An 18,992-nucleotide genomic window follows, 5' to 3' on the forward strand; every position below is an offset into this window, starting at 1 on the left:
CTCTGTCTATTACTGTCCATATATGACATAAATTATGCTTGTGTGAACCTGGCCCAATTGTTTGCACAGGACCGGACTCACACATCAATGAATAGGTCCGTGATGTGAACAAATAGCACATGAAGCCATCTGCATTGCAACGGTATGTGCGTTTTTTTAAGAATTGGGTCTTAGGCAGCGCGATCGGACCCCATTGCGGCTTTCAACTTTATTAGCGCGATATCAGAGTGAAGAAATTGAACGCTTCGCCATGGCTTCTCCGCACTGTCATAGTTTCTGTCGTTTTTATTTTTTTACTTCCGGGAAAGAAAATTCTGCAATTTTTTTCGATCAGGGTTTGCATTAAAAAAAAAACCTACGCAGCTGAAAAAACCTGACCTCATTCATCCATCTGCAGGAGTGACATGACAACTTCATGTTTCCTCATTGATGCTTTTGCACAGAGGACACGTTTCCTTTTCAGATGACTGTGGGTTTAAAACAGGCTCAGCAAGAAGACACAAAGGAGAAGAATCTCTGGGCGGGTAGTCATTAACCTACATTGCAAAAGTGCTCCTTCTTCTTCTTCTACCCGCCCTTGGTGTTGTGTCATAGAGAAACTCCACCTGCTCCAGTCACACCTCTATGACCTGCAGCTGATCTAAAGCTTCAGGCAGCTACAAGGAAGTAGCCCCCAGTCTCTGCTTCTGTGAAAAATCCAGTGGCTGCAGGGCTCAGGCACCCACCATGGTAAGACATTGCAGCTTTCGTTCCTATTGCCTCCAATCTTAGGTCTCGGAGCCTCACTAGGATACGAGTCGTCACAAACAGGGCTGTCAGGAAGTGTAATACTAATTGATCCCCTCCTTAATCCTGCTCTCATCCTTAAAGTGTTCATCTTCAGAGATCTTGGTACTTGTATTGTTGGACGTGGCAATTGTTCGTCTATTTTCAGAAACCGTCTCTTAATGATCGTCACAGTCTCTCGAGGCGATAGTAGGTTCGGTATTAGATTGCCCCTGATCATAGCGGAAGGGCTACCAATGAGACTTGAGCGAAAAGATTGGCTAGACTATAATCCACCGGCCACATCGGCAGTCAATGGCTGGTGGACAAGAACCTTGCGAAGCACCTCTTCTGATTAGTAGACCAGACGCGATGTCATGCACATGTTGTGCTGCGATGAAGATGTCGTACCAGGGATGCCGGCAGGTAAGGCCTGTTTCACACATCCGTATGTTACCATCAGTCAAAATCCTCCGTTTTGCAAAAAAAAACGGATCTGCCATTTTGCTTGGCGGATCCTTTTTTTTCCCATTGAGTTGCATTACCGGTGGATCTTGACGGATGGTCATCCGTTGGATCCGTTTTTTTGCGGATCCGCCAAAATTTTGGCGTCCGCCGACATGCCTGGACGGACAATGCAACGTTTTTTCGGGTGGCCGGATCCTCATTTTACATTGCGCATGCCCGGTGGACTTGCCTCGGCCGCAAATTTAACCCTAAACTCTGTTCTGGTGGCTGAAAAACTTTCTCTCTCTTTTTCTTTCTCTCCTCCCCAGACAGCGGTTCCTTTAAATTTCTTCCTTCACCGGATCCGTAAAAAAAAAAAAACGGTCCGGTGGCACACGTTGATGTCTGTACACAGGCGGATCTGTTTTCCGCCATTTTGGCGGATTACAACTGACAGAAAAAACTGATGTGTGAAACAGGCCTAATGAGTAGTTCACCAGACTACTGACGACGTGACTACTAGACCAAGGCCCTGCAAATCTTCTTGTTCAACTTTACTGCTAATCGAAAGGAACGGTTGGGTATACGTGTATGGGGGTACGTTCAATGAGTCGTTTTTTTTTTTGTTTTGTTTTTTTGTCGTGGCTTTTGAAGCTGAACACTGCTCTAAATTGCGTAAAAAGAAAAAAAAAATGCTGAAAGTACTCTATGATTAAACTTCCTATGGAAAACAAGATTATAGTGCACATGGTGCTGTTACGGTAATTTTCCACACTGGGAAAAGAAGCAACGACTGCTCCCGGGGGTTATGTTCTTTGAAGGGGGGGGGGAAAAGGGAAAAAAATAGCTTCAAATTTGACTAGTAAGCCAATACAAGTGGGAAAAAAAACATGCCCAAAGTGTTTGAAAAATCCATGCCAAAAATCTGTTACAAAACAAAAACCAACTTCTGTAACATGGATTTTTAAGGATGATCAATATCTAAAAACAAAATACTGTACTTCTTGACATAGTTTTCGTTAATTTCCTTGTTTCTGTATAATCAGGCTTCCGTTTTGGTGTTTTATTTTTTTTTCTTCTTCCCCAAGCAGAAACTGCTCCAGAACTAACATTTGCTTTTTTTTCCCACTGACAAAAATCGGATCACGACTGCTGCATTTGCAATATTTGGCGAATGCCATTGGAGTCAATGGGAGTACAGACGAGCGAATATGTTCGAAAACGATTGTCAAACATAAATTCGGCATGAATATGGTACGAATATGGCAAATTTAGATTTAGCGACCGTTTTCTAAACACATTCGCTCATCTTTACTTGTGAGTGTCCTCGGAGCACTGAGGCAGTGTTCCCATGATGAGAATTTGGGGAGTTTTTGATGCTTCAAATTTTCTTAAGAATTTCTGCACCTATTAAGTGACCTGTGTTTTTGAATGCATTTTTTTCATTGCGTTTTTTACTTTTTTGATGGTGGGGTTCTTGTCGTATTGGTGTTAGGTTTTTTTTCTGAAAAAAAATTTGTTTTTGATACTTCCTGTTGTTTGGTTTTCACAAAACTTTATTGACATCGTTCTAATTTCTGCTCTAAAAACTGTGTGCACATAGCCTAACTTTGAGAAGCTCGTGGTTGATGTCTCTGCCCGCGAGGGGTTCTGGAGAGGAGGTAGATGGCAGTGGAAGGGTCCCGATGCTGATACCTGTGCTCCTGTCAAGTGCACACACCACATCATACACATGAGTCTGAGTGCTCCTAGATTGCCCCAGTAAGACTCTTCCCGTGCCCATTTTGCCGGCCATATTTCACCAGGAAAGAAGTTTCTATAGAGGCAGAGTTTCAGCTATATCTTCTTTAACAACGCTAGCCACACTTGTGCCATGAAATGGGCATCACTATGCTCCCTGTTTTAGTGTGAAATGGGACCAATAATGTGACGGAAACCAATATCACCGGTCCCCCGCCAGTCCTTGTTGACTTATAATTGGTCCCATCATGGGGCCCGTTCTTCTGACATTAAAAATAGTGTTGTATGTGGCCCTATTAGTATTGTCACATCTGTCGTAACTGTTGATGGAGGCTCAGATACTTTCCTGGTGGGGCACTTATTGGGAAATTTTTGACTCTGGAGGCAGTTGTACTTCAGGTCTATACACTTAGGAAATACAAGCCTTGGCCGCGTGACCTGTTTTGTAGCCCCAGCCTGACATTGTGGCGTTGTTCCTGCCCATAGAGGAAGTAATTGGAATAGGCATTCATGTTATGAGACAACCCCCTTTTAACACATATGGGCATCAGAAAGGGGGTGACGTGAAACTTGGGCAGCTGTCCTTTACATGATTTGCCATTGATTTGGACGGCTGACATGCTTTCTCTAGCAGTAAGTTATGGGACTGCAAATGCAAATACTGAATATACAAATGAAGGCTAGAATTTGTAAAGAGTAACGCAACACCGTCCTGGGACCGGTCATACAACCGTGTATCGTGGCCGCAGTCCTCTCCAATGGCACCACATGTACTGACCAGGGGATGAGTGCAGTGGGCAATGATCACACCAGTGCCTTTCTCTTCGTGTTCATCTTCCCTTTCGATCTCATATTTCCATTCCATCCGGTTACCGAGCAGGGGAGGTCATTATAAAATACATTATGATTTTGACTTCATAAGACACAAAGGGCCTCTGTACAGAATATTGCCTGGGGCTACGGGAACAATGCATTCAGCTGCACAAAGACAGAGTGTGACATGAAAACCAGGATTTCCATGGCGCATATATCCCCACTGGGACACTCTCTATTTAGCTACAGAGGTTTTCCCGAGTTGCCAAGCAATTTTCTAGCTCCTGCTGCCATGACTCGAAATAGTGCGAGGACTTCTGGAAATCTGTGCATGCAGTGATATCGTGTATATCAGCGGCCCTAACCCTTACTGGGGCCCATCACATATTTATCATACACATGTGCATTCTGCCTCATCAGCAAAATGACAATATTGTATGCACAGTTGTGTTTGCCTTACAATAAAGTCATAAAGGGCACCTGCCACCATTACTCTTAAAGAAGCAGAGGGGCACCATCCTGGAGCTGGGGTGGGGTCTTTGCCTCTAGTGGCAACTTTCAATCCTAGGGTCACAATTCATTATGGGATTTGTGACTGCTCTTGTTCTACTGAAACTTAAATGTGTTTTTTTTTTTTTTTTTTTTTTTTTTTTTTTTTTCCTTTTGGTCCAGCAAGAGTTAATGTCTGTCTCTTGCTGGCAGTTTTTAGGCTGGTCAGCTGATGTTGGTGGTAACCATTCCCCACTTTATTTTTTATCTTTTTTATTTTGTCTTTTGTAGGTTTTGTATGCTTTTTGGCCATGTGAACATGCATTTATATGCTGCATGTGTACCAACTCAAACCAAGCTCACTTTTTGTGTTTCCCCCCCCCCCCCCCTTTATTTAGTCACATGACCCATCAGCTGATTGTTGGTTATATAGTTCTTCCATGTAGACCAGCTGGTATGTGGAGCTCTCCTGTGTCGGTGGTGTTTTTGCAGTGGAAGTTCAGATTCCTGGTTCCGTTTTCTATGCTGCTCTGGTGCCTTAAACTCAGTATTTCTTCCTTTTTCTGTCTGTTCTGTGTTTGTCTCTTCCCCTGTGTGTTATCATTGGCAGTGGTGACGGTAACATGCTTGCTGGCCAGTGCACTAGCCAGGGTACATTGATGTGACAGTCAGGGACTACACACATGATGGTAGCGAGGGGGGAAGGACCCACATAAAGCATTAGGGGAACTTAGGGACAGGAACAGGCTGTTGCGAGGAGGTGTCCCATCCCTTTAGGGCCTTCCTCTCACTTTTCCATCCTGTTATATTTGTATGCTGTGTTGTTCGCCGGACTTGCTCGTGTCCGAGCATGTCAGCAGCTCCTGAGGTCATAATAAGGCCATTAATATTTTAAGTGAATAACGCTAGTGATGAGTGACCGTGCTGGGATAGCATGTTATCTGAGCATGCCTGGTGCAAACGGAGGCGCAACACATGCATTGCCCAACAAACAGGCCATCCCTGCATGTGTTGCGGCTGTCGAACAGCTGTGAGATATGCAGCTGCAGAGACTCAGACATAATATTCGAGCACACCAAAGTCACTCGGTTTGCACCAGAACACGCTCGGATAACACCATCGGTCCTGGACCCAGATGTTAGACTCCCATTGATCAGCAATTATCACCTATCTTCTGGATAGTTGACAACTTATTTCACCAGACAATCCCTTAATCATTCCAGTTATGCTATACATGACTAAGTTGTCCTTGGGTCATCAATGAGGACTAATTAAAAAATCGTATGGAATCTTGAGGCAAATGCCCCCACCCGGAGTCAGCTCGTGGCCATGTTCACATTTGCATTTTTACATTTAACTTGTCTTTTTTCTGTGTTTACAAGGAGCACTAATTGCATCAAAACAATGGCATAACTGGTGCCGAGGGGCCTCGTTGATTATTAGAGGGTCTGTCGGGGTTCTGTAATGTGTCAGGTTTTAGAATAGAAGGAAAAGTTCTGCAGGATTTATTTATTTTTTTCTTCCATAATAGACACAAACATAACGGATTCCATAATAAATCTGGGACCCTGTGCTTCCGTTATGGATCAATTTTTTTTTTTTTTTTTTCTTTTTACATTTAATTCAATGTCTATAACAAACAATGGCAAGATGCAATGTAGGTGGTGTTTTATTTTTTGTTTGTTTTTTTACAGCAGAAAAATTGCAAATATTCAGATGTTGGCAGGAAATAGTCTGCTTAAAATAGGCCCGTTTTTATTATTTTTTTTTCGCATTCATTTGAATGGGTGAAAAATGCTAAAAGAATGGACGTGCAACGATTTAAAAAATAATTTGAAGGTTCAAATCTGCAAGGGAAAAATAAGCAGCATATGCATGAAATTTCACAATTCTCATTTACTTTGCTTGTACTGTAAAATGCTGCTCATTTTCCTTCTCCAGGGGAAAAAAATCATGTGTACAAGGCCTAAGATGGCTTATTTTGGTACCAAATGTTCGGGACATCGGTGAATTGCCTGGTTGGTTCATTCTAAAAACGGATCTTTAAAATTTATATCTGTGAATAAATATTTGAGCTTCAAGCTTCTTCTATTCACACTGCTGTAGTTTTACACTGATGGCAAGCGGAGGTCTTGAAATGGGTCATGAGTGACTGTTATTATGGCACTGTTGTTCTATCATAGCACTGCCCTAAAGACCTACTCTGCTTGTGTTACAGATTTCCATCTAGATGCCTCACTGGCCCAGTTTCGGGTATTTTCAGGACTATTGACCTCCAAATCCTATGAAGGACAATGAAGGATGGCAGTGATGTCATTACTGGATGCAGCGTTGATGGAAAGACCTTGTTACCTGTGCCATCTGTCTGCTCGGAGAACGGGCCTAGTGGATCTCTAGGTCTTTACAAAGACTGCAAAGCTGATACATTTTCACCCGGGGCCACAAATACTTGGGGAGACTTCGAGAGTTTTAATGCGTTCACGCCTGGGACTGACCAACTTATCTATGAAAATGGACCATTAGATGAGAACATACATGATGGAGAAGGCTACCCTGACCCAACGGATGAAGAATCTCAATGGGATGCATTTAATCTGGGAAATGAGGTATGGGTCTGAGGAAACTGATGGGTGTGCTAAAATAAGTGTCAGGTATTGGCTAAATATTACTTTCTTTAAAAACAGCACCCTTCTCTTGAAACCCTTATGTCAAGTCTTGTCTAGTCTAGGTATGCATTGCGGCATCATGACTATAATGTATGAAGAGGCCAAGTACAGTTTTTCTAGTTTTACTTTAGACTTTGCTGTGGTTTATAAATACACTTCTCTTTTTCCCAAACAATATGTTGCAATGCTGTTTTAGTGCCCAGTTCATGCCCCTTTAGAAGCTGCGTTCAACTACTGCTCAGGAAATGTCAATACAGAGTCTGACACTTTTCCTCTTCAAACCTCTGTTTCCCAACCCCTTACTCAGACAGGGAAACCTACAGTCTGTGGACTATTTAAATACAGAGTATGGATCTATGCTGAGCAGCAGATGGAAGCAGCTTCTAAAGGAGCCTGAACTGGCACAGAAATGGCACTGCAGCGGAGGGTGGAACAAAACACACTAATAAAGTAAATTAATAAGTCATAACTTTGTAATGGATGGAGGATAACTAATTAACGTTTATTAAGGCTGACATTCATGGTCCAATACGAACTGAACATGGGTCTCTCAGCGTGAACACCTACAAGAGGCTTTCAAGCTCAGGTCAGGAGACCTGCGGCCAGACAATTCATTAGTCTGTACTTGGGCCATGAATGTCGAATGTGTGAAGCTGGCTTTTCCCTTTAATACAGGGCGGGTCCAAAGCTGAAGGGTTCGCATAGAAGGCCAGGGGAAATTTGCTACAACTTTTGCAGTGTTTTTAGATGGCTTCTTTAGCTTAGACCTCATTTACACATTCGTGTTTAAACCAGTGTCTGGTCCCCCGCGTGTCCCTCGTTACCACCAGTGTGTCTGGTCCCCCGCGTGTCCCTCGTTACCACCAGTGTGTCTGGTCCCCCGCGTGTCCCTCGTTACCACCAGTGTGTCTGGTCCCCCGCGTGTCCCTCGTTACCACCAGTGTGTCTGGTCCCCCGCGTGTCCCTCGTTACCACCAGTGTGTCTGGTCCCCGCGTGTCCCTCGTTATCAGTTTGTCATCAGTGTTTTTCATGGATGGATGGCTATAACTTTGTAATATTAAACATGGATGGAATACGGATGTCTTGTTTTTCATGAACCATAGACTGTTATTGGCCCTCGTCATCTGTACCAGGGCTGTGGAGTCGGAGGTTTGGCTTGCCGACCCCACAGCCCTGATCTGTATTACTAGGAAAAAACATGTCTGTCTGCTTTGCACGGACATGCTTGGTGAAAACAATGAACAGTACCATAGATTATAATGAGTACGTGTTGTATGTGTGAAAAAATGGATCGAACACGTACTGGAAACACAGATGTGTGAATATGGCTTAAAAGGAATGCGAAAGTTCACCAAAATATACGTGTTCTAAAAAGTGCTGCAGAGGCAGTAGTTGCGCCTGGTGAGTAAAGCCCCTCTGCCTAATAAAGCAGTATTATAAATGGCCCATGGTAGGTGGGGGGTGACCAATAAGATCTGTTCTGATCAGACCTGGATCTGCGTAGAATATAATAATCAGCTGACTCTTTGAGTGTCCCTATGACTGTACACATGACTTGAATGTTTCCTTTGTTTGTCATCTTGGTGCAGAACAGACAGGAGTGTGAGCGAATATTCAGGTTGAGCTTTCCGGCCGTTCCTGTAGAAGGTGAAAGTGAAGATGTGAAAAGCCTGCAAGCCCTGCTGACGTCAGCCACTGAAGAAAATCTCTCCAAATTAATAAAGACACGACTATGGTACAACAATTCAAGCCGTCTTACAGGGCCAAAGACATCGTAGAAACATTCTGAGGATGGGTTATCGATTATTGGATTGGTCGAGGTCCGACACCTGGCGCCCCTTGTGCTAAGCTGCCTTAAGCTCCGTTGGTGATTAGATGAGAAGAGCACCGCTCCTTACACAACTTCTTGGGCTCTGTTCACATCTGACCAAAAAGGGTGCACAGAAGCATGACATGCCTGGAATCCTTAATGGTTTATGGCAATGAAGAGGATAATGTTTGCATCCCTACTTTTCTAGGGCAGATGAGGGATACTAGTGTCCTTGGTAGTCTAAACCCAGGTTGTGTAAGGTAAAGTTAATAGGTTTTTGCCATCTGATCTGAGAGCAGCATAATGTAGAGGCAGAGACCCAGATTCCAGCAATGTGTAACGTACTGGGCTGCTGTGCTGTAGTTTCAATACAATTAGTGATCAGCAGTAGGTTATCATTGCAAGACTAGGTGTCATGTGCACAGCAGTCTGGCTTATCTGTGTACCCTTTCCCCACCCCTGATTGCCATCTTCCTTTGTTTGTCAATTTGCCAACAATGTACAGCAAATGATGGTGTGGGCGGGGTTATGCTGGGCTCCGCATCCAGAGCTCTGCTAGATCTGTAAAAGCTGGGATTCTAGCAAAACTGCACCAAGCAGCGCAGTAACTGACACATCACTGGAATCAGGGTCTCTACCCCCCACACCATGCTGCTTTCAGATTACATAACAAAAAACCTGGTGACAGTTTGCCTTTAAGTTTTTTACCAGTAGCTGTCTAGATGCTGAAATCTGAGTGCAGAACTAAATTAGAATTTTAAGGAGTAAATGATGAAGCAGCAGGAAAGTGAGTGTAGTAACCCAACGTCGAGCTACATTCACACATCCGTTTCTATATCTCTCTCTCTCTCTCTCTCTATATCTGATTTTCTTCATTCTGTTATTTTCTCATCAGTTTTTAAAAATTTGAAGGAGGAAAATGGTCTGAAATTTTTGTTCAATTGAATTGACACTTTCTTAAATTTTTTTTTTTTTTTTTTTTTTTGTAGCACATGAATTGATAAGAGGGAAGAAACTGAAGTTTTGTCTTTTTTTTTATAGCTTTTTGATGAATCGCCGTGGATTTAACCCCTTAATGACTTCAATATGTCTGCGATATAAGAGAATATCATCCTCCTACAGGTGACCATCCAGCATCTGTCGGCTGTGCACTATAGCTGACAACTTGCTGCATCAGCCACGATCAGTGTTGTCACCGTCCATATCTGTTTAACCCCTTAAATGCTGCTGTCAATAGTGACTATATCATATCAATGTTTTAAAGAGTGTGGCTTCTCCCTCTTTATCTCATTTGGCACTCTGAGATCATGATTGTGTGGTCCTGATGTTTGCCATGGCAATTCATGAGCAAATCGCGGCCTAAAGACCCCATTACACGCGGCGAGATCGCTAGCGATATCGCTGAAGCGACGATTTTGTGACGCAACAGCGACATCGCTAGCGATCTCGCTAAGTGTGATGCGGAAACGACCGGCTCCCTGCTGCGATGTCGCTGATCGTGCGTGAACGTTCAGGATCATTTTTTGATTGCTGGCGTCACGCTGACCAGCATGCATCGCTGTGTTTGACGCCCCTTATCAACGACGAGCAACCTCGTTGGCGACTCCGATCTCATATAGATAGCGCTGAAGGACGCCTATTCAAAGTCTGAATCGCTATTATAGACAGTGTGTGACACGGTACCAACGATCGCCGTGGTCGTTAGTGACATCGCTGATGCGTCGTTATGAAGATCGGCCTGTATAACTGCTTTCTAGCGATGCACAAACGATCTTAGCCAGATCGTATCGTTGTCGTAATCGTTGGTGCGTCGCTACGTGTAACGGTACCCTTAGAGTCTGCCGGCTACACTGACCTGTTCAAAAGTCAGCAACATTTAGGTGGTAAAATTCAACTTTTTCATTCCTATCATGCCATTTTGTATTAATTCCTGAAAAGCACCTGAAGGGTTAATAAACTACCTGACAGCAGTTTTCAATAAGTCAAGAGGTGCTGTTTTTAAAATGCTATCACTTTTGGGATTTTTCCAATACATACGACCCCCAAAGTCACTTCAAACCTGGAGAGGTACCTAAAAAAAAAAAAAAAATCATTATTTTTTAAATTTACATGAAAAATTGAAAAATTACTGCTACATGTTTCAACCTCCTAAAATGCTAACAAAACAAAATAACATTTTTCAACTGGTGTTGATGTAGAGCAGACATGTGGGAAATATTATTTATTAAAGTTTTGCTATGGTATGACTGTCTGAAATAAAAGGGATAATCATTCAAAGTTTGAAAATTGCTAATTTTTGTACATTTTTTGTCAAATTTCTGATATCTTTATAAATAAACACAAAACATGTGAACTTAAATTTACCGTGATCATAAAGTATAATGTGTCACGAAAAAACTATCTAAAAAAAAAAATCACTGGATTTTGTCAAAGCGTTCCCGAGTTATTACCACATAAAGTGATCAGATTTTTAAAATTTGGCTCTGTCACTAAGGGGTTAATTGCTAGTCTGATCCACGAAATAAGTGAAAAAGATAAACCGAGTCTATAAAAAAAAAAAAAAAAAAAAAAAAAAAAAAATCCAAAAGATATGAAGGCCTCCATTACACTGAATTAGTCAGTGGTCCACGTATCTTAAAAATGGACAGTACACTGATGTGAAAACCCATGTGTAGTTGTAGTCTAAGCTCTCATTCAGACTGCCTTTTTTATTTTACACATTAGGAAAAAATGTTCCCCCTTTTTTTCAGCAGTGCGAGTCTGATTTTCATCCGCTTTTGGTCCATGTCCTATTTGTAACCAAGTTTGCCAGCTTTTCCTGTATGCAATTATTATTATATATTATTTTTTTTTTTTTTTTTTTTTTTTTTCCCCCCCCCCCCCCGTCAGTCGTCACAGACCCACTGACAAGTTGGAACATACATTTGTCTTCCAGGCTGGAATGTGATCCATCGGGGCAAAGTATTGACGGCGCCAAATCTGGGTGTGAGTGGCTGAAATCTAAGGGATGCAGAGACCTCATGACACTGCTTGGAACAACTGCTGATAATGTAAGTCGTATGTGTGTGTGTGTGTGTGTGTGTGTATGTATATATATATATATATATATATATATATATAATATTAGGCACAACAGGGAAGGGTCATACAGGGGTAAAAGGAAAAAATAAACTTTATACGATACTGTACTTTTTCAGTGGTAACTTTTATTTTGATCATGACAAATATTGTGCATCGCTCCACATTTCTTTCCGTTGCTAATGGTGCAGATGTGATAACCCTAACAATCATACCTCAAGACCCTTGAAGGAACAATAACTCTCTTGATGGAAGTCAAAATAACACCAAGAATCGCCAAACTATTAATAGGTCTTACTTGATGGCTGTTTCCACCTGGAGAAGGTTGATCACCTTGTCATATTTACAGAAAGTTTCCAGATTATATTACTTTTTCTCTTTTCTGTTCAGTCTTCTGTTGATGGCGAGAAAACCGAAAAAGCCTTTACAGAAATCGAACAATTCCATGTTGATGAAAGTGTGCCCCCTGCTGACAATAAACACTTAATACAGACCAAGGTAAGACACTGGTTAATTCCGTGTTCCTTAAAGTTTTGAATCCAGCAACCACGGCCGAGTTCGAGACTTGCACCAAGTAACCTAACTCCTAGCACAACAAATTGTAGTAACACGCTGCAGAAAAATATTCCAGTGCAGGTTTTAAAGTCGCAGCATATGGGAAATGGTTTTGTTTTTCTCTTTTTCCAAAAATTTTCACTGTGAATTTCCCCATTTCATAGGGTGAAATCTACACCCAAATCTGAAGGTGTTGCATGCAAAATCTTGCTACAGGTCCATTGTATAATCTGACGACATGTGTAAATCACATGTGGACGTAGCCTAATCTGTGCAGCATATGTGATAAAGAACGGGCGCTGTAATAACATTTGATCTTCCACTAGTGTTTCAGGCGCGAGTGTGGTGCAGATTACCACCTAGAAGAAATGGCAATTCATATTCTGCATTTTGAAAATGAGGAAAAATTAAAATGCCATTAGTTAGAAACACAAACTTACCTCTATAGGTTACAATCATTCACCCAAAGTCATATAAAGATATTGCTCTCTACAGCCTTGGTGCCGAGCTTGAATACGCCCCTTTAAAGGGAACCTGTTGAGCGATTCATGCTGCCCAAACCATGCTTGCAGCCAGGCGTATCGCAACTTTTCAGGGAATAAATATACCTTGAAGAACTTGGTCAGAAATGAGATTTTTCAGACTCCTTCCTGGCTACATGGAAGGGGTATGCAGTGTGCATGATGCTCATACCCCAAAGATGCCAATCCAGTGGATGACATGGAGAAGCTTGTTTTACAACAAGCATGTGGGGCAACAACCCGCTGCCCCAGAAACTGGACCTTTAATAGCAAATATGGGTCACATGCACATTCCTTTATGTACTACCATAATGAAATAACGCAATGGAGGGGACTTGCTAAACTTAGTATGCCAGAACTCCAGCTTAAATTTAGGGCAATCAAGGTAAGGGTCTGTGCACACGCTGCGGTTTTGGTCCTGCGGATCCGCAGCAGTTTCTGCTGCAGTGTACAGTACCATAATATCCTATGGGAAATGGAAACCGCAGTGCAGACGGTGCAGATTTTTCCGTGCGGATTTGCTGTGGCTTCTAATCCGCAGAAAGAATTGACATGTCAATTCTTTCTGCGGATTCCACTGCGGTTTACCATCTCCTGCATTGAAGAGGTGAAAAACCGCGGGCTAATCCGCAGATAAAATGCAGGTCTTTTGACCTGCGGATTTACCTGTGGATTTTGCAGAATCCGCAGCGTGTGCACACACTCTTTAAAATTTGTGCAAAAGAAACTGTAAATGATTCAGACTAGGTACTTCAAATTTAGAATGAAGAGAGAAGAATAAGATGAAACATGTATAACTTTAAGTTTTAGTAAATCTGTCTGATACATGGGGAAGCACAGTGGCCTATGACTATATATTTCTGCTACATTTCAAGGGGTGTTGTTTGACCCCATTACCATCCCTTTTTTTGTTGTGTTGCTGTTTGTCAGATACTTACAAATTCACTAGCTTTCTCCAGTTGAAATGTACATCTTTCCTCTTTCAGTTGGATGTTGCACCAGGTTCCAAGAGTGGACACATTTTTTCCTATCAATTGGTCCTGAAGAAGTCTCAGAATGAACTTTCTTTGCCTTTCCTTGCCTTTACAGGGAAAAAAAGTTTTTTCACTGCAAGCCAATTGCGCTTCAATTTTTAAGTATTTAACGTTTACATGAATTTTTTTTTTAAGCTTTTTGGGATATTTATACTACTGAAATTTTAAACGCATATCTAACTTATTGCGCTGTACATTCTGCCTACTCGCCGACGATATTTCTGAATACACTGATGTGAGAACTGTTATGGTGGGCAATTCAAAGTGAAGCTCTGTTTTGGAGGCACTAAACTTTGCTGCTTGGGCTCAAAGGAAAAGAAGGGAGCTTATCTATGTTGCAGACAGATTTGCATCAGAGAAATCGTGCCTAGGAAGTTGCAGTTATTGTAGAAGCAGCACAGAGACTTCTTCCCAGCATGTGCAGAACAGAAAGAAAGTAATGTACCGTAAGTAAAGGCTCACTGTAAGTCCGGCAGCTTATATTACATTCATAACTGAAGGTACAAAATCTAAGGAATTGTAGTTTTTTTTTTTTTTGTTTTGTTTTTTTTTTTGCCAAATGTTTGATTATTGTTTAAAGGCTACAACTAGATGTTGGGAGCTTTGTTAAAAAAAAAAAATGCTGTAAAGTGCAATATGGTCCTGATATAGCAATTTATTCATTGTAGGCATTGCCTTTATTAGAAAAGGTAGGAGGGCGGGTAAGTCAAGACACCTGAAAGAGGACCTGTCCGAAGTGTTCAGTTTTTGCTTTATTCCAGCTGATTTCCCCCCCCCCCAGTTTTTTTTACTTTTTAATTCACCATCGTTCCAGAGATATGGACACTGTTAGTGCTAATTTTTGTCATCTTTACATTGTAGACCAGCTTAAAGGCATGCCCCAGAGGATCCTCAGCACAGCTGAAAAAAAAAATGGCCACTTTTACCTAGGCTATGCTCATCACTATCAATTTTTTTTTTTTTTTTTTTTTTTTTGGGGGGGGGGGGGGGGGGAGGGTGGAGATTTCTATCAGAAAAAAAACCACCTGCATGTAGCCTCATCTCTAAGGGTACCGTTACACTTGGCGATGCACCAGCGATCCCAACAACGATACGACATGGTAAGGATCACTGGTGCGTCGCTAGTGAGCTGCCAAACAGTCAGATTTACCCAACGACGCAGCAATCCGTATAACAACTTCGGCGGTTGTTGGGACCTTGTCACACAGCAGCGATTCTGACTACTCCCACCTGCGTCCATGATTTGAGTCGCTCGTCAGTGTCAAACACAGTGATGCGTGCTGGGCAGCGGGACACCAGTGATGTGTGTGTATATTATATAAAAAAAAAATGGCCCAGGACATTCGAGCACGATCAGCGACATCGCAGCCGGGGCCTGGTCACCGCTACGTGTCACACGTAGCAAGGTCGCTGTTGCGTCACAAAAATCGGTGATGCTTCAGCGATCTCGCCATGTGAGATGGGGCCTTTACATACCTTTTTGATTGTTTTTCAAGACATTGAACAAGCTGCCATAGCCTCCAAGTAGCTGCAGCAAGTAATGTATGCTTAAACATTTACTCCCTGCTGTTCCCCTATCCTTTTGTTTACCTGGGCTGCAATGGTTGATGTCTCATACACCCCACATGACTGCTGCAGCCAATCTATGCCCTCAATGATCTTCGCATAGACCACTGAGACTAGTAATTTGGCTGCAGTGATCATGGGATATAATTGTTGCCGCCAATGTATGTGGGGCTTTCAAAACTGGGGAGTTCATGGACAAGCGTTTTTTTTTTTTTTTTTTTTTTTTTTTTTTCCCCCCCATCTTGGCAAAACACCCCTCCCACCAAAAAAAAAGAGCTTGACCCATTTAACTTTGCATGTAAAAAATGTTTTACAAGTCTCCAATATAGTTTATGTATTGATTCCTGGCTTTTTAACCTTTTTTCAGATCTCCTGCTTGTCATCCTTAAGGGTCTACCCCCTGGGAGCAGAAGTAAACTCAGCGACAGGTTACACACCCATATGAATGACTGAGTTGTTACTCTTATTTTGACAGCACGCAGAGATCTAAACCACCATGGAAAAAAAACTTGCACAGAAAGTTGCTGAAACTAGAGCACTCCTCCAACACCAGCTGTAGAGTCGGGCATGTTTAGCATCTGACTGAATCTATCTTCTTCCTTATGACGCTGCTTGTCTTCTGCACAATGTGAACTCACTATCACACAAAGCTTAATGTATTGACGCCAAAGGATTGTTTGTACTAATGGTTTATCTATGCACGTGTTGTATAAAGGTTTACAATCGATTGAGATGAATTGCACTTTTTTTTTTTTTTTTTTCTTTTTTTTTTTTTCCCTCAAGATGTGAGATGGTCTCTTCTGTATTATCCGTACGCATAATTTAGTCAGGGGTTCTGAAGACTGGAATTAAAACAAATTTTCATGAGTGTGCAATGATTACAAGGGCTTTATACAATATTTGCTATTGCTTTTCCCTTCTCTATAGTTTTTTGTCCTTTGCCCCTCCAGAGCATTAATAACACTGTCTCGCCTTCTTCCACACTGCATGGGGATTGTGTGGTCATGGTCTGGAGAGGCGGAGAACAAAAATACATGTTTTGAATATCTCTGCGCTCCCTACTAACATTTGAATTTCTGGCATAATATTTTTAACCTTAATATTTATATGCTTTTTGCTGATCAATGACTTTTGCACAATGTTATATAGAGATTTTTATTTATATCAAACATTGAATAAAACGTTTTATAATGCTTTACTGGAATAAACTGTTAAAGCTAATGTATCTCCCTTTGTGCATTTGTAATCAGGTCTGGGGAGGTTCATCTCAACACTACAAGTCTGATAATTCCCTGAAAACGTAAAAGCAGAGGTATCCTCATACTAAATTTTGTATAATTTCAAAAGTGGAAGAAAGCTGACTGTACACTAAGGCTGTGTGCCCACGTTGCGGTTTTTTTAAGCGTTTCCACAGCGCTTTTAGACAAGCGTTTCAGCAGCAGAAACGCTTAAGAAAAGCATACAATGTAATCATAATGGAAAACGGACATGTTGTGCTAACGGTGCTTTTTTTCCGCTGCGGAAAAAAGCGCAGCATGTTCATTAATTTTGCGGAAATGCATGCAAAAACGCTTAACAAAAGCATCAAACGCTTACAAAAGCACTTCATAAAACGCATGCGTTTCCTGGGAAGAGGGGGTGCGTTTACGCTCAGGAATATTCTGCATGAAAAACGCTACGTGCTCACATAGTCTTTAGTGTTTGGTCAGTATTTTCCATCAGCATTCACAAGCTAAGGGTACAGTTACACTACGCACCAGCGATCCCAACAACGATACGACCTGGTAAGGATCGCTGGTGCGTCGCTACATGGTCGCTAGTAAGCTGCCAAACAGACCTACTCAACGACGTAGCAACGATCCGGCAATCAGCATAATGACCTCGGCGGTCGTTGGGACCTTGTCACACAGCAGCGATTCGGACGACTCCCGCCTGCGTCCCCGAGTTCTGAGTCGCCAACGAGGTCACTGGCCGGCGTCAAACAGCGATGCATGCTGGCCAGCGGGACACCAGCGATCAAAAAATGGCCTAGGACATTCGAGCACGATCAGCGAGATCACAGCAGGGGCCCGGTCGCCGCTATGTGTCACATGTAGCGAGATCACTGTTGCGGCACAATCTGTGACGCAACAGCGATATCGCTAACTATCTTGCTATGTGAAACGGGGCCTTAAAATCACGAGTGGAACAATCAGAGGAAAAGTATGATAGAAACCTGTCACCACTTCTGTAATTATCACACTCCTGGTTTTGGCGTACAAATATTGAACGTGTGAAGCCACCCTATAAAAGTCAGCCGACTCAGTAATGAACCTTGCCCTTAAGATAAATGGCAAATCCCAGAGTTCTCTCCAAAAAGAAAAAATACCTTCAGCTGAAGACACCCATTTTAGGGTAAGAGGGTTACCTCTGGCTAGCTTTTCTATTGCCACTGCCTGTCCCTTTCACTGAGAAACTTAAATTTCTTCATCAAAAGCTTCTTACCCAGTTTACTACTTTGAACTGATAAAGATTCCCCCCTCCCTCAGAGTAACTGCTTATGGGTGTCTATTAATGTAAGTGCTGTACACTTGACAAGAGTGTCCTCTTCTTAAAATACTTTGCAAATTGGTCATAGTTATGGTAAATTCACACACAAGAAAAAGGCTTATGATAACTGTAGTTCAGGACCCAGCCTTACAAACATGGACCGAGGTTTTCTTTCAGACTTCCAGCTTTTAGCTATATGGCTCCTGCATGTCAGCACAAGCACTCATGGGCTGCAGTCTGGAGATGGCCATGTACATAGCACTCACTGACTGCCAAATGCTCATTCTACTATGAGTGATTATACTGGGCTTAGACGGCGACTCTGGCTGAGAGTGCTTGTGTGGTAAAAGAATGAAACCATTATGACCTGCAAGCTACTCCCAACAAGCAGGTCACAAAAAAATCCAACCAGTGTTCCTCTTGTGTGACTTGCTAATCACAATGCCCTGTGACCCAGCAGTGGCCTACAATGATCTAACTGCCGGTCCATTGTGCTGTGCAAATTCAAGATGTACCCCAGCCTTATACTTTTCTCCATATAAACTCACCTCTACCAGTTGGTTGCCTTCTGCAAAAATGAAGGATTAAAATTGAGCATGTCCATGCAGACAGCAGATGTGAGAATGAAATACTTGGCCAATCCAAGAGAATGCAAACTTTCCTTCAAAATCTAAGAGGGAGACCACAGGATCTGGCCAAAACTCCCACCACTGAAAGGGTGGCTAACAGTTGCACAATTTCTCTCAATCTGGTAGCTTAACAATATCATCTGAAATAAATTGCATGGGCTGCCATTCGTCTCAGCAGCGCAGGTCAGTGATCTTCCGTGCAGCAAAGCTAGCACTCCAAGGAATAATCGTGCAATGTAAATGCAACCTTACACTGTTGGTTTCACAAAATATATAGTATGGTCAGACTTTAGATGAGTAGATAATCGGCAAAAAAAACCCACCTCATTCTTAAATCCTCAGTGGGTGC

At 42.3% G+C, this 18,992-nt stretch overlaps 1 protein-coding gene across 5 annotated transcripts; it reads left to right on the forward strand.

Annotated features, from left to right (window-relative positions):
- Positions 1-499: 499 nt before the first annotated feature.
- LOC141085238 (uncharacterized protein CLBA1-like) lies at positions 500-16,706 on the forward strand. Of its 5 annotated transcripts, none has more exons than XM_073570514.1 (8): positions 500-729; positions 6,473-6,860; positions 8,511-8,656; positions 9,773-9,853; positions 11,667-11,781; positions 12,200-12,307; positions 13,872-14,365; positions 15,853-16,706. In XM_073570514.1, exons 2-7 carry the CDS (start codon positions 6,549-6,551, stop codon positions 14,019-14,021), a joined length of 912 nt encoding a protein of 303 aa, XP_073426615.1. In that variant the 5' UTR covers positions 500-729; positions 6,473-6,548; the 3' UTR covers positions 14,022-14,365; positions 15,853-16,706. The 5 variants fall into 5 exon arrangements, with proteins under 5 accessions (XP_073426615.1, XP_073426637.1, XP_073426625.1 ...); XM_073570524.1 differs by lacking the exon at positions 500-729 and adding an exon at positions 956-975; XM_073570520.1 differs by lacking the exon at positions 500-729 and adding an exon at positions 1,041-1,191.
- The last annotated feature ends 2,286 nt before the right edge of the window (positions 16,707-18,992 follow it).

This window comes from Dendrobates tinctorius, unplaced genomic scaffold (genome assembly GCF_039654945.1).
Source record: "Dendrobates tinctorius isolate UK_male_01 unplaced genomic scaffold, ASM3965494v1 ptg000006l, whole genome shotgun sequence".
Classification (NCBI taxonomy): Eukaryota; Metazoa; Chordata; class Amphibia; order Anura; family Dendrobatidae; genus Dendrobates; species Dendrobates tinctorius.